The 21207-nt window shown below is 35.1% G+C and overlaps 1 protein-coding gene across 15 annotated transcripts in view; it reads right to left on the reverse strand.

Moving 5' to 3' along the window:
• Window positions 1-21207, reverse strand: part of NFAT5 (nuclear factor of activated T-cells 5, tonicity-responsive) — a 110096-nt gene that overhangs the window by 15200 nt on the left and 73689 nt on the right. For 14 of the 15 annotated variants that reach the window (XR_001513296.1, XM_006760349.2, XM_006760346.2 and 11 more), the window contains 5 exons: window positions 20526-20698; window positions 8943-9077; window positions 8764-8816; window positions 6646-6778; window positions 5813-5896 (listed from right to left, as the gene is read on the reverse strand). Coding sequence is in view for 14 of the 15 variants with exons in the window: in XM_006760349.2 (XP_006760412.1) it covers window positions 5813-5896; window positions 6646-6778; window positions 8764-8816; window positions 8943-9077; window positions 20526-20698 (578 nt within the window). In the remaining variant the exon portion in view is untranslated. The remainder of the gene's footprint in view (window positions 1-5812; window positions 5897-6645; window positions 6779-8763; window positions 8817-8942; window positions 9078-20525; window positions 20699-21207) is intronic. The other variant, XM_006760350.2, reaches the window with a different exon arrangement.

Below are 21207 nucleotides of genomic sequence, written 5' to 3' on the forward strand. Positions count from 1 at the left end.
TTCCTTTTTTTTGTCTACGTAAGTCAGCCATTGGTGGACTTAGTGACGCCTACTGACATCACTAATGACAGTCTTCTAAATTGAACACATACCCAAATTTTGATCTAAAAGATTACCACTACTCTGAAACCCTGTGGAGAGAAATATAGATTCCCCAGAATGCATAGCTGTTAAATTTCTTAATTTGATATTAAGAAGAAATCTTGGCTACAAAGAAGAATTTTAAATGATATATGAGTAAGATTGCTACCTTTGTAAATATTCTGATTTAGAAATATTAGAAAATTTCTGATCTTACTTCAACTTGTCTCATAGCCAATGGCTAGAAATAATTCCTGTGGAAACTGATTATACCCGAGGAAGGGGAAAGTGCTCTTAAATTTAACTTTGGATATTCTACGCTTTATTATTCTGAGGAATGTATAATTTATTCTTGAGTTCCCCGGACCTATTTTCACCTAGATTCTACCAATACTTCTACAATTAAACTCAAAATCTAATTTTTACTGAGAGAAAATGTCAGGCATTTAAAAGTATTTGTGGCCCATCTCATAGGAAAATTTGAAAGACTATTAGTGTTGCCTTGAATAACATTCAACTGCTATTCTTCCTTTTGAATTCTATTACAATGTGAGCTCCATGAAGGCAGAGATTTTGTTCTTGTTGCATGATGTATAGTAAGTAATCAATGAATATTTGTTGAATGAATGAAGAAATGGATGAATTAATCTTTCTTTACCTTTATCATAGTCAATTTAGTTCATTGTTTGGTTAATTTTACAATGCAGTGTGTTGCATATTGTCATTAATAGTATTTTTGGTCTAAAAATTTCCAATATCTAAAGACAAGTTTATATTATAGTTCAATTAGAAATAGCTTATAAATATCCATTGACAAATAAATGCATCCACCTACAGTTACTGCTTAACAGATCTATACATAATTTTCCCCAAAAGTTATTTAGAGAAAAATCCTTATCATTTTAGTTTTATTTCCCCTCTGGAAAGTGAGAATAGGTGGAATAGGTTGAGCAAGAGTCTTTTACTTCTCCAAAGGAGGCCACTGACAAGCAGGTATGTCTACTGGTGTAGATAAATAAGAAAAGGACACTTTTTAAAATGCCCACACAAAAGATACAAGTCTTTCTATGACCATTGACAATTTCATTTTCTGAGTCCTATTCTGGTCAGTATTCTGTTCTAGCTCTGCATGAATTCCAGCTGGAATCCTGTTGGTGCTGCCTGCAAGCGTGGAAAGTGCTTCTCTGGGCTGTCTGGTGTTACTAGGTGGGGATGAGGGATGCTTGACCTGCAAGAGGTAAAGCATTTCTTCTGGTATATGTTCTAGCCTCCTGGTACTAATGGGCTTCCTGTTCTATCTCTGCTGGTTCTGGGGAAGCACGTAGGTAGGCTGCCTTCTGCCACTGGGTAGAAGGTCAAGACTGCAGGGTGTGGGTAGCTCATGTCACTAGGACGAGGTTTGGGTCTGTTCACCTTCTGCCACCAAATAGAGCCTTCTGTCACTGGGTGGAGGGTTGGGATACACTTGGCCTGGATCTTTCTCTGCTCTTAGGTGGAGGGCTAGGAGCTGCTAGGTCTGGGTCTCTGTCTGCTGTCAGGGGAAGAACAGGGGAGACACAGGACCTGCTGGCACCGCCAATGCGGGTGGAGGGGCATGTGCTGCTGCCTGGTAGTGGTGGGGTTGCCCCCCTGGTTCTGCCATTGCCATCACTGCAGTTAGACTGACCTCCTGGCAGACTAGGCCCACTGTTAATTGATAGGTATGCAGCATGAGGTGGGTTGACCCTCCCAAGTTCTGTACTGCTACTGCAGGTATAGGTGGAGGGGGTGGGTCAGTTGCTGTCACTAAATAGGAGTCATCCCAACGAAAGTCTTTGCTGGGCTTTCCCTTTCCTGGTCTTCTGGCCGAAGAGAGCAGGCTTTTCATGCTTATTTACTGACTTATTTTTTGCCTATGCTCATTGCCAGTTCTGAGTAGCAGGCCTTTCTAATGCCCAATCCAGATAAATGGGAGATAACAGGAGAACCCAGGACTTGGTGTCATTCTTCAAAATATGAGGTCCCTAGCCAGTCTTTCTTCTCGCTATATTTTAAAGTCCTTTTATGATTTTTCAATTATTTCTAAGGTATTTAGTAGATTTAGGAGGGAGGAAAAGGGAAAAGTAAGTACGTATTTTCTTGTCCCAGAACCCACAACTGTATCTTAATGGACCTGTAAATAATATTAAGTGGCTTGAGAGATGTCACGCTCTTTTCTTCCTTCTTTTTCACTAGGTATTTATTGAGCCCTTTACAAAGTTCTAGGTACTGTTCAAGGTTTTGGGGATCAGTGATGATGAATAAGATGGATAAAAGCCCTACTAGTGAAAATTACATTTTAGTGAGAGAGAGAGAAAAAAAAAATACAAACATGTAATATACAAACGACCTAGGGGTTGGGGGAAAACTTTTAAGCCAATTCAAAAAATGCAGAAGGTAAATAAGATAGACATATTTATCCATCCCAATAGCAATTTGAATTTATAAGGAATATTGGTATTGACACATTATGCCAAACAACTTTTAAAGTGCTCTCTTCTATTGATATCAAATAATAACAACTTTTGAAACTTAGAACAATCCTTAGTAAAAGTTTGTTATCAGCAAGCAGCATAAAATGATAAGGTCAAGTACAAATATGTATGGTTAAAATAAAGATTTAAGGGGAGTGCCCTAGCCGGTTTGGCTCAGTAGATAGTGTGTCAGCCTGTGGACTGAAGGGTTCGATTCTGGTCAAGACCATGAACCTCGGTTGCAGACTTGATCCCTAGCCCCGGTGAGGGCATGTGTGGGAGACAATCAATGGATGTGTCTCTCACACAGATGTTTCTCTGTCTCTCCCCATCCCTTCCACTCTCTCTAAAAATCAATGGAAAAATATACTCAGGTAAGGTTTAACAATAACAACAACAAGATTTATAGGGTAGGGAATAATAGAGTGAAAAAATATAGAATTTTGAGGGCAACCTAAGTTGTAATCTCTGTCAGTTACTAGCTATATGACCTGAGTAAATCACAACTTCTTTAGGTCTTGGTTTATCACCTGTAAAATTCGATTGAACTAGATTATCTCTATGGCTCCTCAAAGCTCCTAAACCTTTCCCTGCCAACCAGTAGAGAAAAGTTTATGCTCTCAACTATTTTTCACACTAATCTAATTAACCACTCCTTACAAAGCTGAAACTGAGAGAATGCACATCAACACTTTATCCCTGGGTCTTAAACCTCCATCACAGAGTCTTTGAGCAATTTAGCTAACATTTACACTCACATCTATATAGATATAGAAAACTTTGTGGAAATATTCCCCAAAAAACTGTTAATAATAGTTTACAATGTATACTTTATCTTATTTAATACGCATTACTTTGTGTTAAGGATATATACACAGTGGGTAAAACGAAAAATGAATCAAATGCTTTGGCACTAGTTGTTATCCTTACTCCCCACTCTTCCAAACTCTCTCCAAGGAATTAGAAACTTACTTCAGAGCAAAAGCTTTCAATATATGACCATAACATCATATTGGGCATCAAGTTTTAAATCTTATTATAATTAATGGTTATTTGTCAGACTGTTTCTTGGAGGATTAATGCCATAACACAAATTTAAAAGTCATTTATGTTGCTCAGTTTTCATCATTAAAGTATACTTAATTAAATCTCCGAAATGGTACCTTGGCATTATACTAAAGCTGTGATTTCATGGAATAAAAATAAGCCATTTGTCAATGAAAATTCCTGGTTTTAAAAGCTATTGTCTTTTAAAATGATCAGTACTTCCTAATTAATGATACCTTATTTATAAAAACAAATGAAAATTTTAAACAAAGTTAGCTGAGTATTCAATTTTATATCTTCATAAAATTATTTTTATCATGATTTAAGTTGATAAAATTGTCAAAATAAGGAGGTCTGAATTTTGAAAAAGAGTAATACGTGCATGTATGTTTGCATCCTTTTTTAGGCTTGTAAGATTTGGATCAATTAACTACCTTCAATTCATAATCTTGTACGATAAATTTCACATTGGATTAGGTTACTGTTCTCTCTGCCTGATATTCCATGAAAGGAAGCATCAAGGAATTTTTGTAGAAGAGCACAAAGTTGGCAAAGGATAGACCACAAATGTTCAAGACTTTTTTTTTAATATATTTTTATTGACTTCAAAGAAGAGAGAGGGCGAGAGAGATAGAAACATCAATGGATGAGAGAGAATCATTGATCGGCTGCCTCCTACATGCCCCCTACTGGTGATCCAGCCCACAATCCAGGCATGTGCCCCTTGACTGGAACTGAACCCAGGACCCTTCAGTCTGCAGGCCAACACTCTATGCACTGAGCCAAACCAGCTAGGGCAAGACTTTTTTTAATGATTAATTAATTATGGCATTATTTATCTAATAACATGGTTTGAATTATTTTTGCTTAGAGGTATTACTTTTATACTGAAGTTTAACCTATCTTTTTTAATCCTAGCTAAGCGACCTTGGGTAAATTATTTAACCTTCCTGAAACCTTGTTTTCCTCATCTATTAAATGAGAATAATAAATTACCTACATCATAGAGTTTGGAAGATTAAATGAGATAATGCCAATAAAGAGTGTGGCATATTGCTCAGCACTTAATGTATGTCCAATGTGCATTAGCTAAGATTATATACAGCACAGATTTATAAATTTTCTTGTATTTGAATCAGATAATCTCGGCAGTTTACTCATCAGTGCAAAATTTCTCACTAATCTACTCTAGGAAAGTGTTTGTGATCAGAAATTATAATGGCAAGCTATACTCAACACATTATATACATGAAAGCTAAATTTTACTACTGACAATAGAAAACAAAGCTACCGAATTTGATAAAATTTATTAAGCATATTATTCCCTTTTAAATGTAAATATTTTTAATTTTATAATTTAATTTTATTTAACTCATGAATTTCATGGCAGAAAGTTATAAATAAAAGCTAGGATTATAGGAATAAACCAATGGCCATTATGTAATTGACATCTTCATTTATAATGGCACAAAAGTATCACTAAGTATCATAGTTGTATTAGAAATCTGAGAAAAGAATCTATCATATAACATCCTGAAGATATATCTTTGTTATCTCTTGGGACTGGCAAAGGAGTAAATAAAAATATCAGAAGAAAGAGCCTAAAGCAACTTTTTCAAATGTTGATAGTTCATATTTTGGTCTCTTCAGTCTCAATGTCAAGTACTAATCTTATTAGTAGAAATTTTTTTTACATACATTATTGTACTTTACATATATTTTTAAGATTTTTAATATTGGGGAATGGAAAACAGAAAAAAACAAAAAACTCCACTCTAATATGTTAAAGAAAAAGTTTATATGGTGAATGAAGGGCAATATCAAGTTGGGAAACAAATCTCTGCATTCAGTAAAAAACAAATATTTATTTTACAGTATAGATGAGACCCTGCTAAGTGTTCCAAGTACCTAAGAGAAAATAAAATAGTAAAGTTTATTAGAGAATGCCAAAACCGGTTTGGCTCAGTGATAGAGTGTCAGCCTGCGGACTGAAAGGTCCCAGGTTCGATTCCGGTCAAGGGCATGTACCTGGGTTGCGGGCACATCCCCGGTGGGGGATGTGCAGGAGGGACTCATTGATGGTTCTCTCTCATCGATGTTTCTGACTCTCTATCTCTCTCCCTTCCTCTCTGTAAAAAATCAATAAAAAAAAAAAGTTTATTAGAGAAAATATATGAGAATCAACTTAGTACCTTTCATGGCCTCTTCAAAAGAGCAAGGTCTTGCTGGACTAGATATTTCCTTCTTCACATTTACATTCAAAGCACCAGCTGCTGCTATTAAGAAAAAAAAAAAGATTAATGCTCTAACCCCAACTGAGCTACCCAGCCAGGACAGATCTTCTAAATTTTTAACATTTCAATTGCTCTTAACTGCTCTGGTTTCTAAAGCATCTATTTTGCCTAAATGCTTAAAATTATGTTTAAAATATTTATTCATCAGCAGTCTTTGATATTTTTTATTATACAGATTAGAAAATGTTATAGGCATATAACTCTTATTTGTGATTCTTATTACTTATCATGACAAGCATATCTCTTCTCTCTCCCAAAAGGCAATCCTGTAAACCATCTAGGCTAAATTATTAGCAGTTTCCCAAAGTTGTTACTTTTATTTTTCTGCACACTAGAGAAACTCAATGAATGTTAATTCTTACTAAAGAGTAAGCTGTATGATAACTTTTCAGAGCATTCCTAGCTTTTCTTTTCTTTCTTTTTCAAAAGCCATGCTCTTTTTTAAAAAAATTATTTTTAATTTCAGAGAGAAAGGAAGAAGGAGAGAGAGACAGAAACATCAATGATGAGAGAGAATCATTGATTGATTGTCTCCTACACGCTTCCTACTGGGGATCCAGCCCCTAACCGGGAATCCAACTGTGACTCCTAGTTCATAGGTGGACACTCAACCACTGAGCCACACCAGCCAGGCTACCACTTTTTCGTTTTGGTTGGCTGGTCTTCATATTCTTCCAAAGTACCAGAAATTAATCATTCATTTTAGTTCAGACTTTTTTATTTTGACATACCTGGGTCTGGAGTGTAAGTAAATGGTTGAACATCATGAGATCTTCCAGCATTGGTCACTACATATATTCCCACTGATACTGGCAAAGTTATATGTTGGTCATGATATGGGGGAACCTTTACAATAAGATGATTCTAATTGAAAGAAAATTATAAGAGTCAGAAAAGAAGCAATATTTAAATAAAAAAATTGAAATGAAAATTATAATTAAGTATATTTCTTATAAGCAATAAAGGTCAAAAGTCTGACTAGAAAAATTATTTTAAAGCTCAGGTTCATAGACATCAGGATATTAATCTTTTTAAAAAAAATATATTTTATTGCCGAAACCGGTTTGGCTCAGTGGATAGAGCGTCAGCTTGCGGACTGAAAGGTCCCAGGTTCGATTCCGGTCAAGGGCATGTACCTGGGTTGCGGGCACATACCCAGTAGGGAGTGTGCAGGAGGCAGCTGATCGATGTTTCTCTCATCATCGATGTTTCTAACTCTCTATCTCTCTCCCTTCCTCTCTGTAAAAAATCAATAAAATATATTGATTGATGTTAAAATATTTTATTGATTTTTTTTTTTTGACAGAGAGGATACCACGTGTGGGTGCGTACCACATGCAGGTGCGTACATACAGTGCAATTGAAATACCACGTGCGGGTGCGTACATACAGTGCAACAAATAGGCTTCAGTTTACCCAAATTAAGTCAAATTTACCCTCATTTAACCAAGTAGGGTTCAGTCTACCCTAACCCTGGAAATCAAAGTTATTTTTTTGTCAGAATAGTGGCAGAAACATCCTTATAAGAAAAGGAAAGTTCATAAATGCTTCACCAGCAGTTACTCAAGGTTGCCACATCTTCTTGGAAGATACTGTGAACAATATTGGACGTATTCTCTTCTTCGTTGGTACAATATAGTAATGGGAAGGAACATCAAGGGATGGTGATTATGCTTTTGTACAGGGGACAAGATATGCAGGAGGCAAATGATGACAGCTGAAGGTGAAGTGAATTTGATGACATTTTTTACTTAGACTATAGTTGGTTGACTAAGTTGAAAAGAACATGTGACAACGCCAAGGTTAAGGCTTTAATTTCAGAGCATTTAATTTGTGTCTAAGATTTTTCTTAAAACACGAAAGAATTACAAACTTTTTCGTGTTAATATTTTTTGATAAACTGGATATAAAGTTTCAATTTTTTGCCTATTCTAGCTCTCTGCTAGCTTTCATGTGCTCTTTTCTATTTTTATCAGCATTTGATGCTATATTTTAGGCTTTGAGTATTTTACACATTACTATGTTCCTGCTTCTCTGTTCTCTATGATCTATACCTAAACATACTACCATTTTTCTAGTCTTCTATCTGATTTGCATATAAATTTGTTCTCTTCTGTTGTCTCAATACTTGAGTTTGCTCCTATTTGCTCTACATACTAATTAAGTTATTTTTCTCTCCTTGTTTTCAAGGTCTTTTTTCTTATCTAAAAAGACATAGTGAGTGCCTACAAATACACACTCTTTAATACAGGTGTAACAAATTGTTCTTCTGAATGCAAAAAGGTAACTAACAAACATAAAAACACTTGGAACATAGATACTTAATAAAAAAAATTTTTCTTTGATTTAACTAATAGTAGGTTAAGATAATCCAAATCCCCAGAACAAATAAATATTAAGAAAGAAATGTTTCATTTATTAGCAATGCAATTTGCTAATGCTTTTAAACTTTTTTAAAATAGAGAATTGTCACTTCTAGCATCAGTGGCATAGTTGTATTTCAGTTAAAGAAACTCTAGAAACTTTAAATGATTTCTATCAATCCCATATAAAGAAAAAAATTAACCTTTTGATTCAGGAAATTTTGGAACAAAACCGAATTTCTCAGAGAGTAAACAATCAAACTATAAAAAGTCTTAAATTAGTCCAGGGGGCGTGGCTCAGTGGTTGAGCAAGGACCTCTGAACCAAGATTCCTGGCTGCAGGCTCCCCGGAGCGGGGGAGGGGGATGGAATATGCAGGAGGCAGCCAATGGATGATTCTCTCTCACTGTTAAAGCTTCTATCTCTCTCTCCCCTCCATCCTCTTTGAAATCAATAAAATAAAAATTTTTAGTCTTAAAATTATACCTGATGAAATAATTCCATGTCGATTTCAGCTTCTGACTTCCAAGAGTTTTCATCTGATTGAAACAAAAACAGTGATTTAATAAAATTTTGATTTTTTTTTCTTTGTAGCTATAACTATAGCTTTATAACAAACTGAAACATGCAACAATCTCTATATCAGTAGTATTATGTCTACTTACCAGAAACATTTTCTTGGAAAATCACTTTAGTTCCTTTCAGAAAGTTCTTGCCAATTAAAAATACTTCTTCCTCTCCTTTCACTGAACAGCTATGCAAACTTTTCTTTAAAATTTCTGGCACTCCTGCTGGCTGAGCTGTGGGTATACATAAGCATTCCATAAAAAGAACCACCAACACATTTCTTATCTAAAATCAACCCTCAATTTTCTAGTTCTAGAAGTTGTCTTTGTTAACCTCTAAATTGACTTCCTTTATTTTAAACTTTACTTTTACCCTAACAGAGAACAACAACAACAAAAAAAAAAAAAATAGAAAAGGCCATATTAATTTTTAATGACTCTTGCAAGATTGTATAAGAATGGGTTAATGTCTAAGACAGTGGTTCCCAACCATTTTTGGCCATGCCCCACCTAAGCATCTTTAAAATCTTGATGCCCCCGCCCTCCCTTGTGACATATAATTCCTATTATTCAAAAAGTGAACTCCTATTCACATGGAGGAAGCCTAAAAGGTCATTAATTTGGTCTAAACAAGCTTCCAAAGAACATGGCATTCATGAAAGAGAAAAACAAAAGAACTAAAGAATAGTTGAAGTACTGAGGAAGAAACACTAAGAAATTGTTTTTAAAAATAATAATAATATGAAGTGATATGAAAAATAGCAAATAAAGTTTCAAAACATAATAGAGAACTGAAATGCATAACTATGTCAAAATATATATTTATATACTGTATTTTAGGCCCCTAGAACCATAACAAATGCAAAAATTCATTGTTAATAACTCATTCTCAAATTGCCCCCCTTAAAAATCAAATTGCCCCCCTGTGGGGCATATGCCCCACGCTGGGAACCACTGGTCTAAGATGAGGTTTTAATTTGTCATCTTTGTTTTCTCATTACAGGAATAAAAAAGTTTTAAAACATGAACTTGAGTATGTTTTTGTCTTAATATTTTTTAAAAAACTTCAACCTAAAAATATGCTTATCCCACAATTCTAATCTTAAAAATGTCAGCTATGTTATGCCATTATAAGACTTCTGAGGTAATGAGTGTCTCTGGGTGGTACTGGGGCTCCTTTAAGGATCTAGATCCAGGAGTCAGAGAATACATACCAACAGAGTACCTGAACACAGACTGCATCCAATTCAGAATAATTCTACATGGAATTTCCCTGAACTGGGTGGGATACTCTGAGATTAAAAAAGAAAATGCAGCCGAAACCGGTTTGGCTCAGTGGATAGAGCGTCAGCCTGCGGACTGAAGGGTCCCAGGTTCCATTCCGGTCAAGGGCATGTACCTTGGTTGCGGGCACATCCCCAGTGGGAGTGTGCAGGAGGCAGCTGATCCATGTTTCTCTCTCATCGATGTTTCTGGCTCTCTCTCTCTCTCTCCCCTCCTCTCTGTAAAAAATCAATAAAATATATTTTTAAAAAAAGGAAAAAAAAGAAAGAAAATGCACTTGATTTCTATTACAAAAACTAACAAACCACTACTAAAATTAACAAAGAGGTTGACAAGCACTGAAGAGCTAGATCTAATGAATAAATTATAATCAGCTTACCAACTTCCTCCTGCCAGGATTTCCTTAAGGAAATTTATTAGGTATTGCTCAGCAAATAGGTTCCAAAGTCAAATAAATCAGGGAAATAAATACTGGGCTAAGCAAAACTAAATGAACAAAAGGATTTCTTCAAGAATTTCATATTCTGATATACACTAAATATCCAAGAAGCGGCATATAGTATAACTCCAGAAACATTCCTCCTTATTGACACCTAAGGACTAGTCTTCTACCAGAATACTTTCTCGGATACTGGTGTATGTAAGGAAATATCTGTTAAGTGCTCAAAATCTGTTCCCCATAAAATTAAGCACTTTGACATAGATACACTATTTTCTAAAAAATTAAATTTATTGGGGTTACATTGGTTAATGAAATTACACTATTTGTTGTTTTAGTAAACCCTTACAACATTTATACTGCCAAAGTAAGCTTATATATGCCTTGTATAAGTCATCAACTTCTAAATTAATGAGATATTCCACTATACTTTAGGAAAAGTTTAAGTTTCTTCTTCTTAGATACTTTTATTTAACTAGAGGCTCAATGCACAAAATTTGTGCAAAGGGCTTGGTCCCTGCCACAGTGGCTGCCTTAGCCCTTGCAGCCCCTGGCTTTGTCTGGAAGGACGTCCGGTTTAATTAGCATATGATACTTTTATTATTATAGACTAGAGGCCTGGTGCACAAAATTCGTGTGCAAGGTGTGTGTGTGTGTTTCTCAGCCTGGCCTGCACCCTCTCGCAATCCAGGACTGCTGGCTCCTAACTGCTTGCCTGCCTGATCACTCCTAACCACTCACCTGCCTGCCTAACCGTCCTAACCACCTCTGTCTTGGCCCCTGCTGCCATGGCTTCGTTTGTAAGGACATCTGGAAGGTCGTTTGGCTGTTCAGTCTAATTAGCATATCACGCTTTTATTATTGTAGACAGTTCATTTTATCTTTACAAGAATGTAATGAGGTAAACTGTTATGAAAACATTCACTGCTCCTCTTTCCTTAGTTGCAAGGCTGTAATTCTCACTTCACTCACATCAGAATGGCCACATAACTGTGTGAATAATGAAATGTGAATTGAAGTAATATGCCAGTTCTAAACAAAAGTTTGAAGAGCCTCACATGGTTGGACCATCTCTTTTTCCTCCACTATAAAATGGCAATATCCCAGAGAAGGGCAGTTTCTTCAGCCTGGATCCCAGAGTGGAAGTGATTCCATAACACAGCCAATACCATAAAGTGAGGGAGGAGTAAAACTTTGTTGTTTTAAGGCACTGAGGGTTTTTTAAAAAATATTTTTTATTGATTTCAGAGAGGAAGGGAGAGGGAGATAGAAACATCAATGATGAAAAAGAATCACCTATTGGCTGCCTCCTGTACACCCCCCACTGGGAACCGAGCCTGCAACCTGGGCATGTGCTCTTGGCTGGAATCGAACCCAGGAATCTTCAGTCCTCAGGCCGATGCTCGATCCACTGAGCCAAACCAGCCAGGGCAAGGCATTGAGGTTTTTGTTTTGTTTTTTGGTTGCTTATTACTGCATTATCATTTAGCTTTTTAGTTTTTTCTTAGATTGTATCACTCACTAATACTAACAAGTAAGTATCCTATCCTTATTAAATATCCTATCCTTATTAAGTATTTAAATGGCAAATAACATCTTCAGCAAAGTCTGAGAGTTTAAAGAAATTGTGAATACACATATATACAAACACACTGTCTAGAACAGCCGTGGGCAAACTACGGCCCGCAGGCCGGATCCGGCCCATTTGAAATGAATAAAACTATTGAAAAAAAAGACCGTACCCTTTTATGTAATGATGTTTACTTTGAATTTATATTAGTTCACACAAATACTCCATCCATGCTTTTGTTCCGGCCCTCCGGTCCAGTTTAAGAACCCAGTGTGGCCCTCGAGTCAAAAAGTTTGCCCACCCCTGGTCTAGGGTTAATGTATGAACAGAATGGAAATAGCTATTGGTCAGAAGCTGGCAATTACATAACCTTTTAAAATTTTTATTTATTTATTTATTTATTTATTTTTACCATTTTATTTTTTTATTATTTTTTAAATTGTTTTATTGCTTAAAGTATTACAACGAGTATTATATATGTCTCCTTTCTTTTTCTCCCCTTGCCCTTCCCCTAGCCTCCCCTCCCTGCCAGTGTCTTACCCTCCCCTCCTGCCCCACAACCCTCCCTGGCCTTCCTGCTGTAGTTTGTCAGTCTGCTCGAGGCTGCTCTGCCTCTGTATCTATTTTTACATAACCTTTTTTAAAATATATTTTTTATATTTTCTATGGAGCTAGCGCTACATAACCTTTTTAAATGAAAAATTTACTGAACTAATTTACAACTTTGTGGAGTAACTCTGCGACTAAATATTTGTTTTTTAAGGGACATTAAAAATATGGTAAATATTATTTTTACTAGCAAACAATAAGAGGTGCAAAGTTATATAAATATATTGTATTAACAAAATGAATGGAAGTCTGTAACTTTTCCCCCCATTTTCAAATACTATGTGGAAATTCCACATCACTCATGATTATCAAATTTTTTTTCCTGTCTAATTTTTCCTTTCATGTATTAAAGGTCTAAGATAGCAAAACAGGTCCCTGTGAAGGTACAATGTATATTTATCTCCTATATATTTATGTTTACATTACATAAGAACTAGTCTGTTGCTGTTCAAGATAATTTAACTTTAAACTTTTGACCTTAGGGGAGAGAAAAGAAATAGAACTTTTTGATAGTGTGGTAAAAACATTGAACTATTTTAGTAAAAGGTAACAGAGAAGACTGTGACAGTGTATACTTTGCGCTAGATAAATAAAGGCTCTTTGAAAAAAGTAAATAAGTAAATAAACTTTTGACCTGAAAAAGTCTTTTCTATTAAAAAAAGTTTAATGGTAACCTAACAGGACAGACTTCATACTAAACAGAACTAAAGTCAGGATTATTTAAGCATTAACTGTTTTAGTTTTATCTTTAATTAATTAGTAAGCTGATTCTTGAAAGTGTTTAAAAAATAATGACACAAAATAGTAGCCACCTTTCTGGTATTATAAAAACAGTGTGTTTATAGATGCTTTCAAATTGTGGTCTCAAGAAACAAGGCTGAAAAAAGTAATATTTGAATACTGAAAAACAAAAAAGCAAATATTTCAACCTGTCAAAAGAATTAGTAAAGCTTTTTAATTATCATGTCTGTGAAGAGAAGAAAAGTTTACTCAATGTATTTTTAAGTTGTAAGACAGACAAGGAAGGTAGAACTTATTAAATTCAGTCAGATTTACTATAATAAACATAAAATAAAATCTAATGTACATTATTAAAGAAAGCTATGATTAATTTTGCTGTATTAAACAAATTACTACAGTCTTTGGGCAAGGGAAAAATGAAACAAACTAAATGGGACTACATCAAACTAAAAAGTTTTTGCATTGCTGGTGTGGCTCAGTTGGTTGAGCATCATTTCATGCACCTAGTGTACATGCCTGGGTTGTAGGCTCAGTCACCACTAGGGGCCGTGCAAGAGGCAGCCTATCAATGTTACTCTTTCTCATCTCCCTTCCTCTCTCTAAAATCAATAAAAAATACTTTTTAAAAGTTTTGCATAGCAAAGGAAATCATCGATAAAATGAAAAGACAACCTACTGAACAGAAGAAGAACCATAATGACATATCACCTCACACCTGTCAGAATGCCTATCATTAAGTCAACCAACAACACAAGTGTTGGCGAGGATGTGGCGAAAAGGGTACCCTTGTGTACTGTAGGTGAGGATATTGGGAGGAGCACTTTGTGAAGTGTATGATTGTCTGACTACTCTGCTGTATACTTGAAAATAATGCAAAATAATACTGAAAATAAACTGTAACAAAAAAATTACTACTGGCAGGTAATTACCAAAAAAGTATAAAGATCTATATTCTTAATTTGATAAAAGTATAATTAAATAATATAAACACTGTATCAAAACAAAAAAAAGCCATATATATCGTTACTGTCTGGAGAAATCTAAATATGTTAAGAATGTAAAGGGGGATGATTCTTCCATTCCCTTAAAAACAAACAAAAATAGACAATGAATCCAATGGCCACTGTTAAACCAACAAGCAGAAGTAAGAGGTCACAAGGTACAACATGAATTCTGGCATTAGGCCTGTCTTCCATTGAGTATCTCTAGATGGAGTATCAAGAATCTGTTTCCTCTCCTCCCTTCCATGTCTACCACCTTTTGGCCCCTCTTCCTTTTCCACCTCCCTCTCATCTTCCTGTTTCCTTCTACCTCCCATTCCAATTGTAACCCTTCTTACTAACCTATTTCCTTTTCACTTCTCATTCTACTCCAACTGCTCAAACTGGCCAAAATTATTGTATTTATGGAAATAAACACAAATCAGAACCTTTAATAGAACAGACATTCTTACTTTTAATTTTAAAAAGATTTTGGGGTTCTTTGCTTCATATGTATTATTTATATGTTTATTTTTCCTTGCCCCTCATACACTCCACCTCAAAGCCTAAATTCAAACCTTAGGCTCTCTGAAGTAGTCAGGGTAAAATTCAAATTCTTTAGCTCAACACACAAGTCTCTTTATGAAAGAGAATCTGCCTAGCTCTACTAGCCTCAAATCTTACCACTTCTTCAGAGATATCTTTTTGTTTCAATCACATCAAACTATTTTTAATTCCTGTAAAAGAAGCATACTCTTTCATTGAATATATTTATATACTGCTCCTTCTACCCAGAATGAACTTCATCTAAAATCCCTTTCTGCTGGGTATACCTCTATTTGTCCTTGAAGATATAGGACACATTTTACCATCACTAAGCAGTATGGATTAGATGTTCTTCTTTTCTACATTTCCACTGTACCTTACTCATGCCTTTATATCATTTTATAATATAATAGGGAGTTTGCTTGTCTGTTTTCACCCTAGCCTGCTAGTTCTGTAAGCTCCTTAAGCTATCATGTCTTTACTTCTAGAGTTGGGCACATTGTAACTATCCACTAAGATAACTATGAAGCTTTCTCAAAACCATACAGAGATCTACTTTTGGAGATTAAGTAGCATGTGTTTTGTTTTTTTTCAATGAAGTAAGAGGGACTTTAACAGATAGCCAGGATTGAGAAGCACTGCATTTATACTGAATGACAATGAGACACTATTTTGTTAGAATACTGTACTGTTTCTATGAACCAAACTTCAGCCTTAATAAGCACAACAAATAAAAAAAGATACCTCACTGGAACAATTTTATTGCCTGCCAAAAGTTGTTGTCTGAGCCCGCAAATATGAAAAAATTTAGTAATATATCAGTTTTAAAAAACAGGTCAAACAAAATGGCTGATGAACAGAGACAAAATGACCAAATTTAAACTGATCAAAGAACTTAGTTCATTTCAGTATTTTCAGAAAAACGATAAGACAGTAACAGTATAGAAAAATGAATAAAAGAATTATGATAAAAAACAACTGTTTTCTATAAGTCATAAGATAGATTTCAGAGAACTGTTAAACAAGAAACTGTCTACCATATGGTCCAGCTATTTTACTCGAAGGTATATAGCCAAGAGAATGAAAAACACAGGTCCACACAAAAATTTGTACACATGTGCTCATAGCAGCATTACAATAGCCAAAAAGTGGGGGAAAAACAAATGTCCATCAATAACTTAAGGAATAAACAAAATGTGGTATATTCAAACAATGGAATATCATTCCACTGTAAAGAAAGAATGAAGAACTGATATATGATCCAATATTGATGGACCTTGAAAATATTATGCCAAGTGAAAGAAGCCAAACAAAAAGGCCACATATTACACGATTTCATTTATTTTTATTTATTTAAACATTGTTCTTTTTAAAATATATATATATTTGTTAAACAATACAGCAAGACTGTCTGACCAACCTATACACCTTTGGTAATATATTTAATGAAAACTTCTAATGATCAAATAAAATTACATTTTGAACACAGAATGATAACATTCATTAAATAGGATGATAGATCTTTAAAAAAATCAAATCATTAACCCATTAGGAGGAGTGTACAGATCAAGAGGATTAGATTCTTGCCTAAATGATTAGATCTAAGTGATTTTCATAGAAATTACCATTAGAAATATTTTAAGCTAGTTATACAATGTTTGGAGAAAAAAATCAGTGTGCACGAAATTCTATGAAAATAGCAACAGTACTAAGAAATATGAAAGCTAAAGAGCTTTCATGTAAATTTACTTGCAAATTATTATTCTAACATGTCCTCTTCCAAAACAGATATGGGAAGTACACTGCAAAAGGTACTCCTTTCTTTAAAAGAAAGTACTGCCTATGTTTATCTAATACAGTTTCTCTAAGCTGATGGCATGTGCCCAACAGTCAACTAAAGGGATAAAAATGAATATTCTATACTTCATAATAAATGATATCTACAAAATATAATAGAAGGGATAATATAGGTATTCAAGTAAAATCCCCCAATACAAATTTTGATCTATTTTCTAAAGTTATTAAAAAATCTAAATTACAGCCCAGCCAGCGTGGCTCAGTGGTTGAGCATCAACCTACAAACCAAGAGGTCCCATTTCGAGTCCTGGTTCGATTCCTGGTCAGGCACATGCCCAGGTTGCGGGCTTAGTCCCCAGTGTGAGGCATGTAGGAGGTAGCCAATCAATGATTCTTATCATTGATGTTTCTCTCTCTCTCCCCCGCTCCCTCTCCCTTCCTCTCTGAAATCAATAAAAATATATTTTTAAAAAATCTAAATTACAAAACATAAATCTCCTAGGTAGAGGAAACAGGTCTCTAACCTAATTTCATACTGTAACCATAGTTCTAACCATGCAGAGGCTATGGCTACAATAAAATGAATTGTTCAAACTTGATTTTTCAGCACTGCAATTTAAGTGATCATGGTGGCAATATAACGTAGTGGCTAAAAGCACAAGCTTAGAATCCTGGTCTTACTATTTACTAGCTGAGGAAGTAATTTAATCCCTTTAAGTCTCAGTTTTATCACCTGTAAAATGGAATCCATATATACTGTGATGGTGAGGTTTAAATAATATAATGCCTATAAAGTGGTTAAGAAAATTCCTCGCACACAGAGTTCAAAACATGATAACTTTTATTATTAGCTATATATGCCTTCCCCTGTATGCTGCTTCTTAGGGCTTTCATTTTTCACTTCAGACATAACCTCCCAGGAGGATACTTTTTTGACAATGTGGACATATATTATCATTAATGGTGATAATTAACAAATGATAATAATAATTGCAGATAGCCCTAACCGGTTTGGCTCAGTCGATAGAGCGCCGGCCTGCGGACTCAAGGGTTCCGGGTTCGATTCCGGTCAAGGCATATACCTTGGTTGCGGGCACATCCCCAGTAGGGAGTGTGCAGGAGGCAGCTGATCAATGTTTCTCTCTCATTGATGTTTCTAACTCTCTATCCGTTTCCTTTCCTCTCTGTAAAAAATCAATAAAATATATTGAAAAATATATATGTTATAATAATTGCAGATAAAAAACTTTAGAAAATCATGTTTTCTATTTCTTTCATATTTTCTACCACCTTTAGCTGGATGTACCGTAGCTATACTTTAACAAATGAATGAATAGAAAAATGAAGAAATAAATGAACAAAGTAATGAGAGAAGGAACAAACAATTAAATAAAGTTGGCAACCATCTCCCAGTCCCTGCTAAAGCATATGGTCTGAATTATCTAGCATTTCCTGGGTCTGGCCTTCAGAGAGTAGCTATGGTCAGACTCAAAGTATTGGAACTCCATCCCAATAATATTCAAGTTGGGACGTCTTGTGAATTACAGTAAATTCAAAATTGAAGTACCCCTATTAGAAAAGCTTTAGAACTCAATAAACCATCTACAGATTATTTACTCTGTCCCTATTTGAATGTGGTAGAATGAACATGGAACCTATGATCTTTAAGAGTAGCCGAGTTATAACTGAACATTACACAGAAATCACCCAAGGAAATACTAATATTAAAACAAATTTTTCATAATAATGAAAAAGAGAAATCCATTTGAGCTGTCTTAAGATCAAAAAGATATTTCAGTACTTTCTTTTTAAAATTAGGATGTTTGCTAAGCTAAAGTGTGGGTACAATAATTTCTGAGAAAATTAAAAGGAAATGCAAGATTTATAAAGGATACATAATTTGACAAAACTAAGCTACAATTAAATAACAAAGGCTCTGTAACTGTCCTAAAGGGAAGCAAGGTCAAAATATTCATAACATCCCAATAGGAAATTTAACTGAATGGAATGGGTCTCATCCATTCTTTTGAATTCAGTTATAAATTACAAAGAAAAAATGCCAAAGAAAATTACACTTGATGAAAATCTTCTTGTGTATAAAGGAAAAAATTTACTATTTATTACTTGTAATAATACTGATTAAGGGGAAATCAGAATATATGATGAGGTGCATTCAACAGCATGATTGAATTTAGACACACACACGTCATTTACTTTCTATGCCAAGTTTAGCAAAGTAAGAATTTCATTTTTCATTTCTCAATGCTGTACTATAATACTCTTATTTGTAATCAGAACTCTAACCGCTGCATATTTATAAAGTTCTGCTTACCTTACTGTTTCTTTTCTTTTGGTATAGTTGACATAAATTATTATATTATTCTCAAGTATATAACATAGTGATTTGATATTTTCATACCTTATGACATGACCACCACAGTAAGTCACTGAACAAAATTATATTATTAGATATATTCCCTGTGTTATATATTACATACCTGTGACTTATCAATATATATAAAAGCCTAAGCGACCGTCTGACCATTCACTCGGTAGGTATGACATGCAATGACCATCAGGGGGCAGACACTTCAATCAGTAGAGGAGGGAGCCCGATTCCTCACAGAATCCGCAGTGTGTTAGGTTGCTGCTGGGGCACTGTCAGCCCCAAATCTGCTTCACCCACACCCTGGACCCATCGGGGGATGTTGGAGGCCCGGGGCCCATGTACCGGTGGGGTCCCCAGGCCTGGCCTGTGCCCTCTTGCAATTTGGGATCCCTCAGGGGATGTCAGAGAGCTGGTTTTGGCCTGATCCCAGAGGCCAGGCCGAGGGACCCCACAGGTACACATATCTGTGCACTGGGCCTCTAGTTTATTTTATAATTGGAAGTTTGTACCTCTTATTCCTTTACATTTTCACCCATACTCTCCTTCCCCCTCTGTCAACCAACCATTTATTCTCTGTGTCTAGGCTTCTGTTTCTGTTTTGTTTGTTCATTTGTTTCTGTTTTTGTTAGATTCTACATATAAATAAAATCATACAGTATTTGTTTATCTGTCTGACTTATTTCACTCAGCATAATGCCCTCTGGGCCCATTCATGTTGTTACAAATGTTAAGATTTCTTTTTTGTTATAACTGAGTAATATTCAATTGTGTGTATAAATACATCTTTTTTATTTATCATTTATCTGCTGATGGATACCCAGGTTGATTCCATTTCCTGGCTTTTGTAAATAATACTGCAATGAACATAGGTAGGTGCATGTATCTTTTACCTACCTTTTCTTATGTTCAAAATACAGGGTCATAGCAATTTATCACACAGTGAAAATGCTGGGAAAATCCTTTGGCTTTTCAATTTACTTCTGGTAAACTACTTACAGTACGTCTTAAATCAGTATAGGACGATATTGGAAAACTACAAAATGCTACACATCCTTTGAATTTTATTCAAAATTATCCATCTTTAGTCTAGAAAATTTGACCATAGCTTTTAATGCTTCAAATTTTGAGTGATCAAAAGCTTGAGTATGTGAAACATCTGAAATTTAGACTGCCTGAAAGATTATAGAAATGAAAAAACACCTCCATATATTTAATACCTCCTCCTTTCTTCCGCACCTCCCCGTCCCCATCACCCCCCCATCCCGCATCCACCCATCCTGCTGCCTGGCCTGTGTGCGCTGGCAATATCTCCTACTTTCTTACTTACTACATAAAATCGGAGAAGAGGGTGTCTGCAGTGTCAAAGTGGAGCCATCTTTCCTTGTGATATTAACTCGAAAAACCAATCTGGCACGAGTGCTTTTCTTCTTGGAACCAGCAATTCCTATTCTGGCTTCAACATCAGCATTTCTCAATTTCAATATCCCTACACAGTCCACCCTAAAAACAGAAAAAAGTACATTAACTGATATTTTCTGTTGTACATATGATACAGTATTTTTAATAAAACAAGTTTCTTTCTTTTAAAGTTGCTTCATTATTAATTTCTGAATATGTAATATAATTATAAGATTCCAATTTCAAAACGTATAGAAGGGTAAATCATGAATATTCCTAATTCCTAATATTGTATTCTTTTTATTTGTAATGGGAAAAACAACAAAAAAGTAAAATTACTATTTTAAAATCTGAACATAAGTAATAATTTACAAAAGGTACTTTTTTTTAAATATATTTTTTATTGATTAAGATATTACATATGTGTCCTTGTCCCCACGTTACCCTCTACCCCCCCCCGGTCATGTCCTCCCCTCCCCCCCATTGTCCGTGTCCATTGGTTAGGCCTATATGCCTGCTCACTGTCAGCTTCTTGAAGAAACCCAACAAAAGCAACAATAACCTTTGCTTTTCTCATAGCTCATCTTGATACAATAAATGTCTGTGCTGCC

The sequence above is a fragment of the Myotis davidii genome, unplaced genomic scaffold (assembly GCF_000327345.1).
Source record: "Myotis davidii unplaced genomic scaffold, ASM32734v1 scaffold1437, whole genome shotgun sequence".
Taxonomy (NCBI): domain Eukaryota; kingdom Metazoa; phylum Chordata; class Mammalia; order Chiroptera; family Vespertilionidae; genus Myotis; species Myotis davidii.